The sequence below is a fragment of the Rhinolophus sinicus genome, chromosome 12, assembly GCF_057876585.1.
Source record: "Rhinolophus sinicus isolate RSI-liver-muscle chromosome 12, RSI-T2T, whole genome shotgun sequence".
Taxonomy (NCBI): Eukaryota; Metazoa; Chordata; class Mammalia; order Chiroptera; family Rhinolophidae; genus Rhinolophus; species Rhinolophus sinicus.
Window position 1 is genome coordinate 43,922,745 of NC_142512.1, and position 21,555 is coordinate 43,944,299.

Genomic DNA, 21,555 nt, shown 5'->3' on the forward strand with positions numbered 1-21,555 from the left:
CATTAGGAAAAGACAATTAGAGAGAGAAAACCAACAATAAAAGGGGGAAGCCCCAACAACCTAGCTTCTGGTCTATAGCCCCTACTTCTCAAACTAGACAGAAGTGGAAAGGGAAGGACTAGGGAGGCCATAGCAATAAAGTCCATTCAGGAGTGGTTAGGGCAGCAAAACAGCATTGGAAGTTTGCTTAGAGATCTTGGAATAGAAAAAGGGGTCCTTCCTCATGGCCTTTCGACTTTGCACAAACCTCTAACTTGAATTTACACATATTACTATTCCTTAAGGCCCTGGACTTCAAACTCCAGGTCTTGAGCTGGGAAGGTTGCAAAAGAATATAGAGAAATTAATCTGTGATTTGATCCTTAATTGTACCTTCTGAATTTCAGACAGAGTTACTGACAACATGGCAGTTTCTGACAGTAAGTCAAAACTTAAGCTGAATCCTCTAAAAAAAGTACCCAGCTCCCATGGCAAGAGGTAAGCAATGAATGTATTAAGGTGATAAATATATTAAGATAAAGAATTATTAAGGTGATGAATATATTAAATACTCATAAAGGCTATGGTGAAACAAGTTAGAATGCTCTTAAAATATCTGTTCTGTGATAGATTTAGTTATAAAACAAACATCTGAATTGAAGGTAAACATGTTTATGAAGAGAAAAATATATATGTCCTTTTTCATTGGAGAGACAAAGAGTTCTTCTTCCTGTTCTCCTATATGAGAGGCTATCTTTGTGTGAGGGGACAGAATACCTTAGAAGGCTTAAGAAGTTGTCAGTTATACATTAAGATATTTTGAGTGCCAGAATAAATTGAAGGCTCATAAAGAAGACCTAAACCCCTAAGCAAGTCAGAGAATAGAGAAAAGGTCTGTAGCTCAAATATGGTCAGTAAATGAAATTTGGTAAATGAGCCATGACTAAGCTTGGGCTAAAATTGGGAAGGGAGGTTTGCCTGTGACAATAGCTTTGTCAAAAGCTAACAATAGCTTTTTCTTAGTCTAGTAACAACAAATTCCAATAAACAGTAGCCACTAATGACTGAAAGTGAAAGCCTGATCATAAGAAGAAAAGCCTATCTCCTCTCTCACAATTATCCATTTTCTTATCCATTTTGAGAGTGCTTCTCCTAGTGTCCCTGATGACGCCATTGCTACAGGAATATATACAACCTTATAACAGCCAAATACCTTGAACTTATCACCCTGAATTACAAGCTATCTTTTGAAGTAGTGACTTCTTTGTCACTGAAAGTAGTCAAGCAAAGACTAGATAAGACCACAAGTAGAGTGAATTCCTACATGAGATGAAAGGCTGGACTGGGTTTGGTCCAAGTCTAAGGTTCTTCGAGCCTTTGAAACATTATAAAATAAAAACACTATTTTCCATATTTTTAAAACTTTTAGTTCTACTAGTATCAAAGCTAAATGTATATTAAATAAAATTAATTTATAAAATGATAATTATTATAACTTTATTTTTAAATTACTTTATTATAAGCAAGCGCAGTTTTCCGTAATACATTTTTATGTTCTGTCCTAACAACTTACTGTAAATCTATACAAAACTTCCCCAAAGTATAATTGTTTTTCCTCGTCTTCCAGATTTTATTTTCCTGAGGAAATGAAAGGTCACCCAGGGTTCCAAACTTTCCAGAAGTGATAGATAGATAGACAGATAATATAGATAGATAATCTATCTATCTATCTATCTATCTATCTATCTATCTATCTATCTATCTATATATAGAGACAGAGATTGATCTACCTCTGTCCTTCTCATATTGCTGATAAAATACCACTTGGCAAGTCATAAAATAATCATGGGTACAAAAGTTTTGCTGTAAGGATATTCATGATAAGAATATTTAAACTAGTTAAAAATTTGAAACAACTTATATTTCTAACAATAGGAATAGTGTAAGGCCTACATTCTTGAGCTTTGGAGTCAGATAAACCTGGGTTTGAATCCCAGGACTTCCTCTTATTATGTGTGTGACTTAGGGCAAGTTATTTAATCCCTTTGAGCCTCAGTTTCCTCTTTTGTAAAATAGGGGAAATCAGATTTTTTTAAGGGGTAAGGGTTATGGGCAAGGATAGGGCAGAGGTGGACCTCAGTGGCCAACATTTTCTCACTGTCCATCCCACTGGCGAGTGGCAGTAACAGGTCCCTTAGGTGGTATGACTCTTGATATATTGTGATGGTTACAGTCCTCCAGTCAGCAAAAACTGATGAATGGAACTAATATTTGCTGGTTTCAAATATACATTAATTCTTCTCATGTCTTTTCTCAGGGATAAAAATTTACTAGGATTTCTCCCATGCCAGTTACGGCACAAACAAAGGAAGTTGAGTGCTTCACAAATGCAAGGTAATGAGAATCCTCCCCAAAATGAAAACATAAACAAAAGCCCCTTAATATATCTGATCTTTTTTTTTCCTCTAAGAGAATTTGGGGATTTTAAGGGTTGTCTATGAGTACTGTGTTATTTGAAAGCAGAAAATAAAATTTTTAATTCAATGTCTAATTTGTAGGACGGAAGGGGATTTACTTTTAAATAGACATCTTCCCAGAATTTAGACAGTCCTGGCCAAATATTTTTATTCAAAGAAGAACTTGTGGTAGACAAAGAAAAAAGAAAAGGAAAAAATAAAACAAAACAAAAACAAAAGAAAAACAATCAAGGAAGAACCTGTGGGTGTGGAAAAGAACAAATGCAAGGTCAAATAGAAATCAAGTAATAGTGCAGCATAATCACAACTAAAGTCCCACAATTTCTCATAGAAAAATAAATTACAATGATAAAATGAGCTACACTGGCTACAGCTCATTAATCCAAACAATACATATTTATTTAAAGCCAACAGCATACTTAGGCATGGAATAGACAAGACAGACATGGTCCCTGCCCTGATAGAAGGTCTTATAAGACAATTAAACCATGAACTTGTTGATTGTAACATTTAAATTACAATGTGATACAAGTTATGATAGAGGAAATACAGAGTGTTACAAGAGCATAAAAGAAAGTCTCCTCACTTAGTCTTCTCAGGTTAGGAGGGGAATCCCAGAAAAGATTGAATAATGAGGGGTAAATCAGTCAGAGACCTCAGAGGGGAGTATTCTGGGCAGAACGAGTGGAATCTGCAAAGGCCTAGAGAACAGAGAAAGCATGACACACTAGAAAAACTAAAAGGAAGTCAAACGCGGCTGTGTTTGGGTTCTAGAAGACCCCCTCCAACTTTGGAACCAAATGAGAAATTGACCCAGGAGAGAGAAAGGAATCAAAGAATCACTTTTATTGCCGAGAAAGTTGGTTTGGAAAACACAAAAGCTGTCAAGATCAGAATTCCATGTTTAATTGTAAAACTGAGCTAGCTGCCTTAATAATTAATAACTGTTTATGGCTTTATAAAATTGAGGTTTTTAACTTGCATTAATATACACTGGTGCTTGTTGTAAGGGAACCCAGGATTTAATCAGGTATTGTAAGACATACAGACACAGAAATGACTGTCATGGAGGGAAACTTGTTTTATACTCACAGATCCCTAGAAATAAGGGCACAGCAAACCATGCAGAGCCACACAGGGAAGCACCAGAGTTGGTCAGGAGGCAAAGGGGTGGGGAGGGAGGGCGGGTCAAGAGCCTTTACTGTGGTTTCTGCAGGAAGGAATAAGCAAGGCAGGATACGCAGATTTAGAAATGGCTAGTTCAAATAATTTCAGTAGCTCTGGGGTGTAGGGCTGTCCCTAGTTGTCTGGTACCTGGCCCTGCAGTGATTAGACAGAGGAATAGTGGTCCAGAGTATAGGAGCCTGAGAAGGTAGGTGGTTGGGAATATGGACTCTGAATTGGTTGGTTTGCCCATGCAAAGCATGCTCAGAGGCGAGTCTTGGACTGTCTCTAGGAAATGGCTAGGTCTGGGAGGGGCAGTCCCTCCAGGATCAGCAAGGCCTCAGATGTCAAAGCGTCAGATACGGAAAGCAGAAAATGTGGTTGTTACAGTGCTTAATTCTCACAACTTTCCTTGAGAGGTTAATTTGTACATTCTACAAGTATTTATTAAACACCTCCAAATCCCCAACAGCTGCTCCCATCCTCAATCTCAATTGATATCCTTGCTTCCTAGTTCTCTATAATCAGAGAATTCTGATTCTGCAATCAGAATAGAACTTCCACAGGTTCCCACCTCCATATCTACCTCCTACCAGCATCTGTACCCACAAACTCTGCCTGCCTCCCTGTTCCACAAATGAACATTGTACTCTTAAGTTAATCCTTCTAGTGTGGGTTAGAACCCATCCCCTCTCTCATATTCAAAGAAATAACCCAAGAAATTGTCATGTCTCCAACACCAATCTTTTCCCCTCTTTATCATATCATTTCTATGATCATACAAAATTACTGTTATTTCCCTTTAAAAAATGTTTTGTGACTCCATTTCCCCCTCCAGCTACCACATAATTTTTTTGCTCCTCTTTGCAGGAAAATTCTTCAAAAAAGATGTCACTCCTCAGTCCCTTTGGCTAGGTCCTCCCCTTCTCCTAATTCCTCTTAATGCTCGAGTAGCCCAGAGCTCAATACTTGATCCTCTTCTCCTCTTTATCCCACTCACACATGTAGGGATCTCATCCAGTCACGGGCTTTATCTTTTCTTTATAGTTTTATTCTTTTTTTTTAAAGGTATCAGTCTCGACATGTCCCCTTCTTTATATCCTTACTTCTAGTCTTAGGCTTTAAATGCCATCTAAATGCCAACAATTCCCAAATGTGTACGTCCAGCCCAGACTCATACCTAACTGCCTTCTCAACATCTCCAATTGTATGTCTAGTGGAAACCTCAAACTCAACATGTCAAAAACTGAACTCCTGAGGTATTCCTCTTACTCTTTTTTTATTGTGGTAAAATATACATAAAATAAAAATTACAATTGTAACCATTTTAAGTGTGCATACAAGTCAGTGGCATTAAATATATTCACATTGTTCTGTAACCATCACCAACATCCACCTCCAGAACTTTTTCATCTTCCCACACTGAGCCTCCATACCCATTGAATTCCCTATGCTTCCCTCACCTCAGCCTCTTACTCCTAAAACTTGTTCTACCCACAACCTTCCCCTCTCAGATGATGATATTTCATCCTTCTGCTTGCTCTAGAAAAAACGTCGGTGTCACCATTGACTCTTTTCTCTTACCCTACCTCTGAATCCATCAGGAAATCTCACTGGCTCTACCTTTAAAATATATCTAGAAGTCAGTCACTTGTTACCACCTCCACTGCTACAACCCTGGTCTGAGGCACTGTTATTGCTCACCCGCGATAGCTAGCCTGATACTAATCTCCCTACTTCTGCTCAGCTCCTATCAAAAGTCTGTTTTTCTAGCAACAGCCACAGTTATGTTAAAACACAAGTCAGGTGGGGGAAGAGGGAGGAGCTGACCTAAGTAACTGAAGGTGTTTCGACTGGAATCCGTAAGACTGAACACAAAAGGACTTGTACATAAACAGCATGCTCGAGTTTGTGAAGTTGTTTCTCATAAGGGTATAGATGAACAATTCTGAAGCTGTTGCACATGCATACTAGGATTAAGTAAATAAGTGAATGGATGGTGGGAGCCAGCTTTCTCATTGTTGGAGTGGGAAGTGGCAGATAAACAAGGGGAGAAGGCTAACATAAACCAATGGTATTGGATTAAGGTCTGAGACATCAGTGGGAACTCATGTTTAGCTGAATATGGATACAGATGGCTAGATCAAGAAGTCATTAGAGATGTATGTGTTTACGTGGGTTAGTATGCGGGCGTCTATTTCCTAGCTCTGAAGGAGGCATTAACACCCCCATAGCAACAAAAATACCCAGCACCCAGATCCTGACTTCTAATGTCAGCTTCCTATACAAGAACAGAGTTCCGTGGATAGATGGCTGATTCTAGGGCTTGGGCAGGAAATATACAAGATGAACCTGGGACACCTTGGAGTGCCAGAAAGTAAGGAAGTGCTCAAAAAAACAAAAGGACAGGAGCCTATCAAGGGATAAAGAAGCCAACCTGAAAGAGCTTACCACTGCCAAAGCTGGAACAATTGGAGCAAGAAAAATAAATAAAACACTATTAAATGGTAACGCAAGGTATAAAATAAATATCTCTAAGTCCACACTGATAGAAATAAATGAATAACTGAATACAAAAAATGAAGAAGAGATAAATTTCTCTTACAAAAGAATTCCAAATAATGTGTTACCTCCTCCAGGAGGTGGAGCTTAATTTCCCCTTCTCCCTGTCCCTAAGCCCTCTGTCCCTTGCGTCTGGACTACCCTTTAGTGACTTGCTTCCAAGTAGAATATGGAGGAAGAATATGGAAGAGGAAAGAAGTAACTTTACAGTGGACAAACACTGCTTCGGCCCTGTAATCATGGTTAACATCATCCGTGGTAAGTCATGTTGATAGTATGTAACATTGATATAATGAGGAGAACAGCACTTTACTTCTGTGGTCTTCCTCCCCCAAATCCATAACCTCAGGCTAACCATGAGGAAAATATCGGGAAAACCCAAATAGAGGGACTTCTACAAAATACCTAAACAATACTCCTCAAAACTGCCCACGTCATCAAAAACAACAAACGTCTGATAAACTGTCATAGAGAAGCTAAAAAGACATGACAATTAAATGTAATATGTAAATTAAATGTAATATGACAATTAAATGTAAAATGGTATCCTGGATGGGATCCTGGAACTGAAAAGGGGCATTAGGGGAAAACCAGTGAAATCTGAATAATGTCTGCAGTTTAGTTAATAGTACCACACGGATGTTGGCTTCTTAGATGTAACAGAGGGACCATAGGAATGTAAGATGTTAACATTAGGGAAAACTGGGTGAGAGACCTACAGGAATTCTGTGTATCTTCGCAACTATATCTAAAACCAATCTGATATAAAATTTAAAATAAATTTTAAAACATAGCCACACCTACGCTCCCATTACCTCTCTGACTGCTCCTACTTTCCTACTCTGCTCCAGCCATGCTCACAGCCTTGCTGTTCCTGGAACATGCCAGGCCCATTCCCCTTAGGGCATTTGCTCTAGTTCTTCCTTCTCTTCTCCCAGATATCCACTCCCTCACCACCTTGAAGTCTTTGCTTAAATCTCACCTACTTATTACAAGCAACTTATCCATCAGTCCCTGAAACTCTCAATCCCTGGACCCTGCATTACTCTTTCATTTTTCCATAGCACTTACCACTTTCTAACATGTTATCTAGTTTACCTATTTATTACATTCATATAAGGGCAGAAATCTTTGTGTTTTAGTGCACTAATATATTCTATACACCTAGAACAGCACTGACACATAGAAGACATGCAATAAATATTTGTTGATTAATCTGCATTAATGCATAGATGCCTACTAACATGCTAGGAATACTGGGAAAAAATAGAAACAAGTCAGAGATGTTTCCAACCCTAGAAAGGCCTGCTTTTCATCAAAGGAGAAAGATGTTAACTTTTGACACAGTTATGTGGCAGGTATCATCGCTATGGGATTTAGTCACTGTTGTACATAGAGATGCCAACACTTGAATGTGATATGAAATAAGTTTTATTCTGGTGAAGTGGGGATATACTTTGTTCTGGGTTTATTTATTCATTTGCTGATTTTACAAAACACATGTCTAATTTTGGCTCCAGTTAATTCCTTGCAAATTTCTTTGAAAAAACTCTGAGTCTATACAAAACACAGACCTCAGAGTACTGTCGGTCTAAAGTAAGACCTGCTTCCTCTTCTGCAGCCTAGCCTCTCATCTGCAGGCTCTGCAGGAGAATCTGCGTCCAAGCTCATCAGGTTTAGGGTGGAATTCAGTTCCTTTTGGTTGTAGGGCTGAGGTCCCCATTTCCTTGCTGGTTGTCAGCCAGGAGCTTCTCTCAGCCCCTTAAGGCTGTCTGCATTCCATGTCACGTTGCCCTCTCCATCTTCAAACCAGCAACAGTGGGTCAAGTTCTTCTCATGCTTTCAATCTCCCTTCTCCTTCTGCCTTATCTCTCTAGATGCATAACGGAAACTGTGATTAGATTGGGGCCACTCAGATAATCCAAGATAATCTATTTTAATTACATCTGCAAACTCCTTTTTGTCATATAAAGTAATATGTTCATAGGTTCCAGTAATTGGGGTGGACATCTTTCAAAGGTCATTTTGCCTACATGTTTGGTTTTCCACCAGTTAATTTATTCCAGTTCAAATCTCATGGAAGGACACCATCCTTCTTAAGAAGTGTCTATTAAGTACTCACATTGCTGTCAATACTTTTTCAGAACAGTTGATTTCCAATCAACTGTATTGTCTGTCCTAGTTCCATGAGACTATGTATTTATTCTTGAATAACCGTCCTAACTTGCTTCCATCTCCCCAGCCTTCCAAGATGCCTACAACTTCTTTAACAAGGATAAAACTGGCTCTATTGATTTACATGGAATGATGTGCACGTTAGCTAAATTGGGAATGAATCTTACCATGCACGATGTCTATAATGAATTAAAATGTGCTGATATTGATCGTGAGTACTTTGACTTATCATTTTTATCATAAAATTTTTTATGAATATATATTTTTCTCTCAGGGACTGTATAAACATGAGAAATAAACCTCACTTATTTGCCAATAGTTTCAGTGAGGTATGTGTACAACTTACGAAATCAATTCAATGCTACAAAATAGACTCTGAAAAATCCTGTGTGGAAACTAAAAGTGACTGTCACATTTCAATATCAAATTCAGATTATCCATCATGATGTACATTTTGGAGGGTACCTTGAAATAACAGATATAAAGGCACTGACAATTTCAAACTAACACGTTACCAAGGAAACCCAAATTGTTTGTTTCTTTGTGAATCGCAATCTGAGTATAAATCTTCCTTCCATCATTCGCGTCTATCTGTATTGAATTTTAAATGCCACAACAATTTTGTTGATATTTTTAAAGCATATAGATAATGTCATCTTTGAATACACTGACATAGCAATTAGTAGCCCAAGCTGATATGTAGTGTGAAATATTTACATTCAGCATATTATCTTCTCTCACCTCTCCTCACTCAACTGCCATCAGCTTCAGGACCACATGTGAGTCAATATCACCAGTTAATTAAAGAGTGTCACTTGTCTCCACTAACTCTGCCCAGTTTTTCTATTCTTTCATTGAAACACGTTCACATGACTAATAGCACTTACGATCCTTTAATTTTAGAGGAAACAGGGTACAACGTGGCTATGTTATAATAATAGAATTATTAGACGTATGGAGTTGGAAGGGGAGGGTGGATGCCATGCAAAAATGGCAAGTCTGCATGACTGCAGTGACTGGGAGCCTCTAGTTTGATGCTTACACCCCACTATTGCTTCTGTGGGCTGTGTGTGACTGGTGTAATGGTGCTAAGACCACTTCAAGAAGCCCAGGCCTTACCTGAGCATATCTCCAGCCCTAAAATGCTCTGATTTTAAGTACTGAATGGCCCGTGGTGTTTTAATTTTTATGTTAAATATATACTCTGTTACTTAAAATACATCTTATACCCTTGTTCTGAGTCTTAGATTTCTGTTACAGGAGATGGAAAGGTGAATTTCTCCGACTTCGTAACGGTGCTGACAGATAAGAACTGCTTTCTTAAGGCTGTGGGTGAGTAGACACATTACCGAATAGAGGGCAGTTGGGTAGGTGCAATTCACTGCAAAATAAATATTATTCATTTAGGCCTCCAATCAGAAGGCAAATCAGGAATGTGTGCTCTGGAATGTGATTTACTTCTGTACTGCTTCTCCAAAATAATATTTGCTAAGCAAATTGATACAGTTTTAGAAGTTTAACTTATAAGCATCAAGTTCTTCTGTGGGAGACACTACCTTTTGGCTTCTATTGAGAACACTCAGGCAGTGGTGGAGAAAAATTGGGTTTTTAATTTTAATTCCTCACCAAGTGCACGTGCTACTTTGGAAGGTACTCATTTTACACAAGAAAAAAATTGTTTTTAAAAAAGGAAAAATGCTCTCTCTCATGCAAATTTGGGTGTAGATAATTCACTGTTGCCAGCAAATATCTTCCTCACCCTGATGAAGCCTCTGCCCTCAGTGCGAAGGCTGGGGAGTCTGCTGGAGGTTAGAGAGCATGTTCTCACCTAAGGGTATAAATGATGGAGAGGTAAGCTTATTAGTCCTCTAATATTTTTATTAGTCCACTAATGGTTTGTTTATTATGGTTATTAGTCCTCTAATATTAGTCCTCTAATGGTTGTTAGTCCTCTAATGGTTGTTTGACTTTAACAGGCTGCCTTGGAAAACCTAATCCTATTTGTATCATGTTTTCTAGGATAAATACATTCCAAATAACAGATACTGTACGTAGTGTTGAAAATACACCCATTCATAGGCTATGAACTATTCTTAGGATAAACAGAAGTTACTGCTTCCAGTGCCACTGTAGTAACAAGGGTTTGCCTGCAAACCAGAGATATGTTTATCAACAACTCCTTTACCTAGAATAGGACAATAGTCCTTAACATATAATTCATGTTTATGTTAAATGTATTACTATATTTACTTAGAAGTCATTTAACTAAAAGTGTTTTTTAATTCCATGATTATTTTGTCTGTTCAGTAATAAAAATGACCTTTCTACCTTTCTATGATAGAATAGATTTTGAATGTTTTTCTGTAATTCTCTAGTCCTCGACTTGGTATTAAAAGTATAAACACAATAAAAAAGACTGTCAGTTTAGTACTTTTTTCTTGATAGATGGTTTCAAGAGGCATTTTGAATCTTCCCTTTATAGTTCCAGAAAAGAAGACCTGTTTAGATTTAGCTGGCAACCCAGGGATCCTATTGTTTGAAATCCTATCAAAGCTTGTAGAGACTGCAGCCTTACCCAAAAAGGCTATAATGGAAATAGTAAGGTAAGTGGCAAAGAAAGGGGCAAAAAACAAGCTTCTCAGAAGCACTGATGAGGATATTAACCAGGCAGTAACCTCTCACTAACATCCTACTTCTTGGGGTCTGCTCCGAAACAAAGGAGAATGTCTGTGGACCAGCGCTCAGTGCCCACCGTGAGACTTGATTCCTTCCTCTCCACAGTGCTGCCTGGCTCTGGAATGACAAGGCTCACCTCAGGCCCCACTGAGTGCCTAAAACAGCTAAGAAAGTCCAGCCTCTCCTACCATAGGCTAGAGAATCCCAGAGGAATAAGACTTTTCCCAGGATGATTTTGTGTGGGCTTGGCTATCTAGTTTGAATACAAGATCCTCCCATTCATGCTGGAACTACCAGGGGCTTTCAAGTGGTCCTCTGACTCTGGGATGAGGTACAGCAAAGTCAGACCTCCCAAAGTAGCCTTTGGACTGGAGCAGAGCCAGAAGTAGAATGAGAATAAAGGATGAGGAAACATTCTCACACTCAAACGTGTTTATTCCAGCAAATATCACTAAACAAAAATTTCTTCAGTCCATGTTTATCATTGTAATACAGAAATTAAATGTTGCCATTCTCAATCTTTTCAACTCATACTTTCAAAGCATTCTGCTGTCCCACTTAGAGAGACTTAAAAATAAAGAATACCATCAATAATGTAAAAATATCCTCTGCTCCTCAGTGGGAAATCTCTTTACACTTTCCTACACCTCTGTCAGATGTGGAACAGGGGGTACACAACATTCTACTCTTCATTCCAATTCAAAGGTGTTTATTAAGTGCCTGCTATTAGTACACAAATTTGGCACATTGTTTTACCTCTCAGCCTCAGTTTCCTCATCTATAAAATGGTGATAATAATACCTTATAGGGCAGTTGTGGGGATGCCATGTGATAATGCAGGTGAAATTCTTAGCACATCATAAGAGCTCAATAAATGTGAGCTATTGTTATTATGTAGGAGTAATTGCAATAAGCGTTAAATACATATATTATCTATTTTAATCCTCACCTCCTTGATGAGTATGTACTATTATCCCCACTTTACAGATGAAAAAAACTGAAGTCCACAGGTCAGTTAAGTAACTCACCCAAGCAGAAGTGGTACCTAGATTTAGCACAGTCTGATTCCAGAACCCATGTTCTTATCCACCTCCCTCTACTGCCCCTCACACCCAGTAAGTGCTCAGGAAATGTTAGCTGATGTTGGTGGTTTTATTGTTATTATGCTTGTGGTTGTTACTTATATAACTGGTTCCTAAGGAGATCAAAAGCATTTAATATATAGCATTTAAGGAGCTTAAAATAAATGGAGAGAAAAGCCATAAATATGTAGATAACTAAATTAAAATGCAGAGTGAAATAATGCAAAATATATACATATTACACAATTAACTGTCAAATGAGTGGCCAAGATCATTCATTAGTTTCCTGAGAAAGTGGGTCCTGGGCTGGATAATGGTAGAATGTGGTAGATATTCCTATAGTTGATTACACTATTTATTGAGCATTTCCCAAGTGCAAAGTTCTGAACAAGCACTTCACATACATTAGCTTTTCCCTAGATGACTGTCTCCTAGCTGGTCTCCTTGCTTGCACTTTTGGATCCTAACGTTTGCCCGTCCCACAGTCCATTCTCAACACGCCCTCTGCCTACCCGACTCCTTGACTCCCACAGCACCAATGATCCTTTTAAAACATCATTAGGTCATGTCACTCCTCTCCTCAAAACCTTCAAAACCCTCCCATTTCCCTCAGAGTACAAGCCAAGTCTTTACACGACTTATTGGCCTTCTGTGTGATCTGCACTCACCTGTGACCTGTTTGACTTCATCTCCTGTTACTCTGCTGGAGCCATGCTGGCCTCCTTGCTGTTCCTTCAATGTACCAGACATGTTCCCACCTCAAGGCCTCTGCACTTGCTGTTCCCTCTATCTGGAACACTATTTTCCCTGATATCCACGGGACTCACTATCTCACCACCTTCAGGTCTTTGTTCATATGTCATCTTCTCGGTATGGTCTTCTCTGACTACCCTAATTTAAACCTGCAACCCGCCTACCACTGTCTGTCTCCCCTTGTCTGCTTTCTTTTTCTTCCCACTATTTATCAGATTCCTACTTCTAATATATTGTATAATTTACTTATTAATTTTGTTTGTTGTTTTCTCATGCTAGACTATAAGCTCCATGAGAGCAGGGATTATTTTTTGTCTGCTTTATTCATTGTTATATTCTCAGTGTCTAGAAAAACTCCTGGGATATACTAGGCACTCAGCGACTATTAGTTGAATTATCTCATTTAATCCCTACTTCAACACTGTGTTCCAATATCCCATTTACCGGCAAGGTGAACGGTGAACGAGGCACAGAGAAGGTCGGGCTGTATATCCGGCCCAGATCCTCCGCTAGTGGAGTCTCCATCTACCTACTGGTCCCATAGGTACCTCACACCCAAAAGGCCAAAACCTAATTCATCCCCTTCTCCCACCCCAACTTCAACAAGTTTTTCCCCTTGGGTTCCTAATCTCAGTGAATGGCTCCAGCATCTCCCTGTGTTTATCTAATTGCCTGAGCCAAAGGCCTAGGGTCATCCTCAGCTACTGCTGCTCTCTCACTCCCCACATCCAACCAATCATGACGTCCTGTCTATTTCACCTCAAATACATGTACTTCTCTCTGTCCCCACAGAAACTACCCTACTGCAGGTCATGATTTCTCACACTTGGATTACTGCAGTATCTCCCTACTTTGTCTCTCTGCCTCCATTCTTGCCATCTCCACCTAGTTTCCACATTGCCTCCAGAATAATCTGGCATTCAGTTATAAAATATCTATTGAGTGCCTGCAATACCAAGTACAAATCTAGTCATATCATTTACCTGCTAAAATCCCTATAAAGGCCTCTCGTGACCCTCTGAAAAAGTTCCAACGTAACATGGTATTTTCAAGGCCCTTGATGACATATCTTTGATTAACTCAAGTCTCACCTCTTGTAACTTCCCCTATCACATCCTATCCCAAATTTGGTTCCGGTCCTCAAATACTCTATGCTCCCTAACCTCCAAGTATTTGCCTACAATATTCTCTCCCCTGTTGTATCAGTTTCCTAGGGCTGCCAGAAAAAAAATGACAAGGTTGGTGGCTTAAAACAACAGAAAATATTCTCTCACAGTCTGGAGGCCAGATGTCTTAAATCGGGGTGTCAGCAGAGCTGTGCTCCCTCCTACAACTCTAGAGGAGATGCTTCCTTGCATCTTTCAGCTCTGGTGGCTCCTGGCATTCCTTGGTTTGTGGCAGCGTCACTCCTATCTCTGCCTCCATTTTCACATGGCCTTCTTCCCGGTCTCAGACCCTCCTCTCCTTTCTTTATAAGGACACCAATCACTGGTTTTAGAGCCCGCCCTAAATCCAGTATGATCTCATCTCAGATGTATTTAATTACATCTGCAAAGACCCTATTTCCAAATAAGGCCATGTTTAGGAGTACGGGGGTTAGGACTTGAACCTATCGTTTTTGGGAAACACAATTCAACCCAATATTCTTATCTATGTTTAGTCAACTCCTTCTTATCCTTGAGCAACCAATTAGGAGTCACTCCCTCTCAGAAACCTTCTCTGACCCCCAAGTCTGGGTCAGGTTCCCTTTCTAAATGTTTCTTTCCTTATCATACAGCGCATTACACTGTTGAAATTACATGTTTAACTGGCAGTCTTTTTGCATTCAATTGTGAGCTCTGGAAGGACAGGGACCGTGTCAGGCTTATTCATCATTATTTTCCCAGCGCCCCATAGAAAGCGTGGAACATACTAAGCACTTAATAGTTATTAAATTTATTTTCCAAGGTCATACAGCTTTTCAGTATCTAATTCAGTAGTCCAACAAGAAAATTCTTGAGGAAAAGATTTAGAAAACAGACTGCATTTGATATTACAGAACAATGAGCAGGTAATTCAGCTAGAACATGATGTTTGTGAAGAGAAACAGTAGAAGATGAAGTTGAAAATGTGGACTGGATCCAGATTGCAGAAAATCTACTCTAAGGTTTCCTCTGAGCAGTGAGGAGCCATTGAAAATGCTGGAGGTGGGGAGCAGTGAGGAAGAAAGGATTTGATAAAGGGTGAAGGAAGTTTAACGTGAAAGTGGTAGGTAGAAAAGTCTGTTACAAAGACAGACTGATGGCCAAGTGAGGATATGAGAGAAATAGCTCTGGCAAGAGAAGGAGCTTGGAAAGTAGAGGAAGCAAAGGAAGCCCACAAGACCCAGTATCTGAGGTTTTAAGGTAAAGCAGAAAAGGGTGACTCGAGATAAACAGCAGCATCCCTAGCCCGCACCCCATTAGAGACTAGGGACCACCCCCTCAAATAAAGATAAATGGCAGCATTTGAGTCTAAATGACTGGGAACTAACAAATAGGAAGGTGATAGTAGACTGTGGTGGGGAAAGGGTGGGGATTATTTTTAGACAAATAATATTTGAAATGAGAGTAGGGCAGCTAAGGAGAAATGTCCCACAATAAGCTTGAAATGTAGACATAAAACATAAAAGAAAAATTGGGATTAAGATATAGACTTAGAAACTTAATATGAAGGAAATAAGCCATGAATCTGAATAAAATGACGAAAGAGAAGGAGGGGAGGGAGACAGAGAAAAGAACAGAGGGCTCAACACTGAACCATAAGGAATTCCCATATTTATGGAATGGAAAGAAAAAGAGGAATCAACAAAACAAACAGTAGTAGCCACGAACCAGAATAGTGTGGAATCGAGAAGCCAGGGCCACAGCGAAATTTTTTTGAAAGGATAGACATTCTACCAGTATTAAATGCTAAAGTGAGTCCAGGTAAAATGAGGACTGAGTGGATAGAATTAGATTTGGTAGTTAAGAAATCATAAGTGATCTCCAGTTCCAAAAGGATGGTGGGAGGAAAGCCAAATTCTAGAGGGTTTAAAAATAGCAGTCAGGTTAAACATATGAGAATAAATGCTTTTACCTCATCTCCCTTCTGAAGAGAGATTGTTTGGACTCAAACATAACTGAGGATGAGGGTGTCATAATAAAAATGGGATTACATGGAAGTCCACTTACTGAATGGTGAGACCCCCACCAGCCACCTTCCCCTTCCCTAGGACTCCACTCCGGGGAAATTGACTAGCCCAAGAGAAAAAACCCACAGATATTTGCAGTTAAAAGGTCCCTTAATGAAACAAGGCTCCAACCAGTTACCTGACAGTGAAGTTCCCACTCAGTAAACCCACCACCCCAGAGAGCTTGCACTTAGCCTCAAAGAGTGCTTACTCTCACTCTTCAACATGACAGACATCCAAAGATCAAGAGATACTTAAGGAAAACCTGTGTTATTAGAGAAAGACTGAAACAGGAGGGAAGGAGGGAAAAGAGCAAGAGAGGGAGGAAGAGGAAAGCATCAGTTATAAATATAACCTGGTATATAATCATCAAGCAAGGAGTTTAGTTTCGGGGAGAGGGGGACGCTATAGAGCAGCAGTTCTTAAACTTAAGCACGCATCAGGGTGACCTGGAGTGACTTTTAAAACACATTGCTGGGCCCCAGGGTGTCTGATTCAGTAGGTTTGTTTGAGGACCAAGAATTAGTATTTCTAGCAAGTTCCCTCCTGGGGCTGCTGGTTTGAGGACCACATGCTGAGCCATAGAGTATGCAGAGAATACTTTAAGGGAAAGGAAAGGTGAGCCTTGAAGGACCTGGTAGGAATTAAATTACACTAAAAGAAACGAGCATTGTTGAATAACTATGGTGTACCCCTGCAACTAATATAATATTGTATGTTAGATATATATATATATATATATAAGCTTTTTTATTGGGGAAGGGGAACAGGACTTTATTGGGGAACAGTGTGTACTTCCAGGCCTTTTTTCCAAGTCTAGTTGTTGTCCTTTCAATCTTAGTTGTGGAGGGTGCCGTTCAGCTTCAAGTTGTTTCTTAGTTGTGGAGGGCGCAGCTCAGCTCCAGGTCCAGTTGCTGTTTTCTAGTTGCAGGGGGCACAGCCCACCATCCCTTGCGGGAGTCAAACCAGCAACCTTGTGGTTGAGAGGACTCATTCCAACCAACTGAGCCATCCGGGAGCTCAGCGGCAGCTCAGCTCAAGGTGCTGTGTTCAACCTTAGTTGCAGGGGGCAGAGCCCACCATCCCTTGTGGGACTCGAGGAATTGAACTGGCAACCTTGTGGTTGAGAGCCCACTGGCCCATGTGGGAATCGAACCGGCAGCCTTCAGAGTTAGGAGCATGGAGCTCTAACCGCCTGAGCCATCGGGCCGGCCCAATGTTAGCTATATTTTTAATAAAAATCTTAAAAAAATAAAGAAATGACCTATCAAGCCATGCAAAAACATGGAGGAAACTTAAATGCATATTACTAAGTGAAAGAAACCAGTCTAAGGCTACATACTGTATGATTCCAACTATAGGACATTCTGGAAAGATTATGAAGACAGTAAAAAGATCAGTGGTTGCCCAAGGTTAGAGGAGAGGGAGGGATAAATAGGCAAAGCACAGAGAATTTTTAGCAGTGAAATTACTCTGTAGATACATGTCATTATACATAGACTGTATTATGTATTATACATAGAATTATATCAAAATATAACGTACAACACCATAAAATGTACAACACCAAAAGTGAACTCTAAAGTAAATTATGAACTTTGGGTGATAATGATGTGTCAATGTAGGTTCATCAGTTACAATAAATGTACCCTTCTGGTGGGAGATGATGATAATGAGGGAGGCTCTGTGTGGGGAGGCGGGAGGGGCAGAGGTCTGTGGAAACTCTCTGTAGTTTCTGCTCTATTTTGCTATGAACCTAAAGGGCTCTAAAAAATAACATCTATTTAAAAAAATAAAATAAAAAAGAAATTAGCATTACATTATTTTCAGCGGTAAGTGAGAACATTACGATGGTTGGGTTCAAGGCTAGTGAAGGATGTATCAGATTATAAACCAGACTCCAATCAGAACAGTATCAGCGTATCTCCTAGCCAACCTGCTGCAGCTCCAACATTTAGAGAGTTCTTTCCCTCTTCCTAAGAGGAATAGAAAGGTTGCCTGTCACCATCCCAGAGAGAAGGGAAGCCTCTTGTTGCTGTAATAGAAAGAAACCTGCCTGCATAATAATGAGAAGCAAGGTTCTGCATCTGGTTCCCTGGGACAGCAAGAAAAGACCCTCCTTTGCTCGGCATACTGGGAAGTGAGGTCTTCCACCTTGGCCCTGAGGCCCCCATTACAGCAAAGCACTGAGAAACAAGTCCTTCCACCGCAACACAGCTACAAAGAGAAGTCCACTGTCCCAGCAGCAAGGAGGACTCTGACCTGTCATTGATATTTAAGGCGTACATGTTTGTAAATCAGATGTTTATATCTGTGGGGATGTTTGTACTGTGAATTAGAATCCCTTACCATATATAACCTGCTGTGCTTATTCTTGAAGAATTTATATCTGAACTACATAGTAACATATCTCCTAGATCTGTTCATATACTCATACATGTGCATGCGCAGGCACGCACACACACCCACACAGCCACCCACACACAGATTGCAAAGAATAGCAATCAGTCAATAGTGATTTACTGTGGATAGTATGATTATTATTGGTAATATTTTCTTGTTTATAATTTTCTATATGTTCCAAATTCTGTGCAATGAGAATTTCTTTTAATTAAAAAAAAAAGTTGAATTTTAAAACCTAACACAAAGTAGTATAATAATACATATGATTAATATTTGTATTCAAGCTGGTACCACTTAAGGGCTTGTCGAAGATCATAATTGATAGGTATTTTTCGAGACAAGGCTGGGAGGTCTTGGGGTCTTGGGAACGAGGAAGTAAGCCAAAGCCCAAGAACTAGATATATTTTAATAGTCAAATGGTTTGTGGCAACTATCATAGATGTTCTGTAAATGTCACAGGAACAGGGACTCAATAAATAATAGTGAATGAATATGCAAATTAAATTTAAAATAAATTTATTCAGCATGTATAACTTGCAAGTTGACTTTTTTTTTTTCTATTTGTCTATCAGGCACTTTTTCAGTAGAACTATAGTACTTTTTATCCATTTCTGGGTTATTTTTTTTTTTTAGCTATTTCCGAAGACAATTCCAGGAAACCTCAGGAATATTGAGGAGTCCCTATGCTCTGGGTTATGGAAAAAGGAGATTTAGCAGGCCAGACATATGTACACCTCTGAGCTCAAGCATGGATGCCTTTGCTAATGCCGCCCGGATTGCAATAATGAAAGAAAAGGATTTATTTAAATTTCTTGAAGAGCTCAAGAGTAAGAGCCATTTGTCCTTTCCCCACTGTTGTAAAGGATTTATTTGTATATTACTGGTCAGAAATAAATAGTAGAGGCCACGTGCTGTAAGAGCAGAAGCGTAGCCTATTCTGAGTGACTGGTCTCTGTCATCCAGATCTCATTTGAAAGCAAATGTATATATTACCTGAATCCTCAGACACCTAAATGAAGCTGAGAGTCTGTGGAGGGTGCAGAGTGGGCACAAGGGAGTGAAGAAAGGGGGTCAAGGCACTGAGGGGCAGAATGGACAAAGAGCAATGTGGGTACCACATGTATGTCTTTCATGTGAATTTCTTCTTGTATTATTTGTGATACCATTTTTTTAATATATCTTTAGGATGCAATCCTCCTTCAGAAAACCCATATTCAAAAATACCCATCTTTCCACTGTTTCCTAATGTGGATGGGTTGGTGATGGGAAAGCCATTCAAAGACACACAGAAATTAGAAATGCTAAGGAGAAAGGAACCTCTGAAATTCTTTGAGAACTATTTTTTCCAAAGAAGAGATTGGAAAACACAGGTGAGATTTAGATTATGTCACATCAGTTAATTTAAATACTTAGGTGTTTAAGTTCTAACTTGGAACTAGTAACATGCTTTTTAATGACAAATATTTTTAGTCATTATATTTCAAACCAGATTCCATAGACGTATTCCTATTTAAACCCAAGTATAAATATTTCATTTAATTTCAACAAATAGTTCATCTTACTGAAAAATACAATCCTAGGTTTGGGATTGTGTGTGTTTGGGCGGAGGCATGTAAGAATAATAATAAAAAGGCTCTCAGGTCCTACCTCCAACTGCTCTCCCATCAACTCAAGAACCAGAAGTTGCATGTTGGTCTCCTTTAACTGGCTCTAGATCATCGTTGGGCCAGACACCATGGGATGAGAGGACCAGGTCCACAACACAATGGAGCAATTTGTGATGGGGGACCATCCTGCCCTTGGACTAGAACCCCATTTAGAGTCCCAGCTGCACCTTCTGACCCTACTTCAAGCTCTGTTGCCTCTAACCTATTTGCCCCCTTCCAAGATATACTTCATCATCATGAGTTTCAAGGTCTTAGGCAAGTAAGTCCTAGCTTCTGGACGTTCTCTCAGGAAGCTGTTACCCCAGGTTTGTCACAGTCCTCCTAGCCTGAGAAACAAGACCAAGATTTGACTGGAGACCAGCCCACCCTGTGAGGAATCTCTGGGTTCCAGAGGTCCATGTGTCGTTCACATCCCTATGAAAACCCTAGAGGGTCTCTCCAGGCATAGGGTTTAAGAGTCCAGATTCTGGAGGAGGGAGGAATAATGGAGAGTTGCTAATCAATGGGCATAAAGTCTCAGTTATGCAAGATGAATAAGTTCTAGAGATCTGCTGGACAACATTGTGCATATAGTTAACAATACTGTATTGTACACCAAAAAATGTGTTAAGAGGGTAGATCTGCATTTACAGCCGGAGTACAGATGGTGCTCTGTAGAGGGCACATTCATTGTCAGTACTTTGTGATGGCTTGGGAAGTTTAGGTGAGAATGGATTTGGCTCCTCTCTACCCTCCTTATCTATTCCCCATATAAACTATCTTCCAGTCTATACTTAAGAGTTCTTACCAGAATAAAACAAATTTTTAAAAAAAATTCCCAGAGAAGTATCACAATCACAAATGACCACCAGTTAAGACTTTGTCTTTATCTCTCCTGATAAAGTCATACCCACAGGCAAATATCACTGACAAGATGGAAATAAGAAGACATTTATACCCTGTTAAACTTATTTCCTAATATTAAACCCTCCACCTGTGGTATTTCTCTATTTATTGTCAAGCTCTCCAACTAGAATATAAGGATTCTCATTTTTAAAATAATTTTCAGATATATGTTCTTTAAGGGAGACACACCTAAATTATGGTATAGAAAGCTTTAAAGGGACAGAAAAAGCTATATCAGGCAAATACAAATCAAAATAAGCTTGAATTGACATAATAGTATGGGGAAAGTAAAATTTAAGGAAAACATAACTGAAGCTAAAGATGATAAAGATGCTATTAAACATTTTTAAAAGTCATCAGAAAGATATAACTATCCTGGACCTGTGTGCACCTATCAAATTGACAGATAAAGTGATAATTAACAGACATATAAGAATTAACTTTAGACTTTTTAAGGCATTATACATGCCTTAAAATTTCTCTTTTTTACCCAATGTAAGCATAATTGCTAAATGAATAGGCAAATCCATAATCACGGGGAG

General features: G+C 39.3%; 1 protein-coding gene across 1 annotated transcript in view; it reads left to right on the forward strand.

Annotated features, from left to right (window-relative positions):
- EFCAB3 (EF-hand calcium binding domain 3) overlaps positions 1-21,555 on the forward strand; it is a 69,090-nt gene that overhangs the window by 40,768 nt on the left and 6,767 nt on the right. The window contains exons 15-21 of the mRNA XM_019732833.3: positions 387-477; positions 2,297-2,373; positions 8,425-8,568; positions 9,618-9,689; positions 10,840-10,960; positions 19,095-19,288; positions 19,647-19,831. Coding sequence (XP_019588392.3) covers positions 387-477; positions 2,297-2,373; positions 8,425-8,568; positions 9,618-9,689; positions 10,840-10,960; positions 19,095-19,288; positions 19,647-19,831 — 884 coding nt within the window. The remainder of the gene's footprint in view (positions 1-386; positions 478-2,296; positions 2,374-8,424; positions 8,569-9,617; positions 9,690-10,839; positions 10,961-19,094; positions 19,289-19,646; positions 19,832-21,555) is intronic.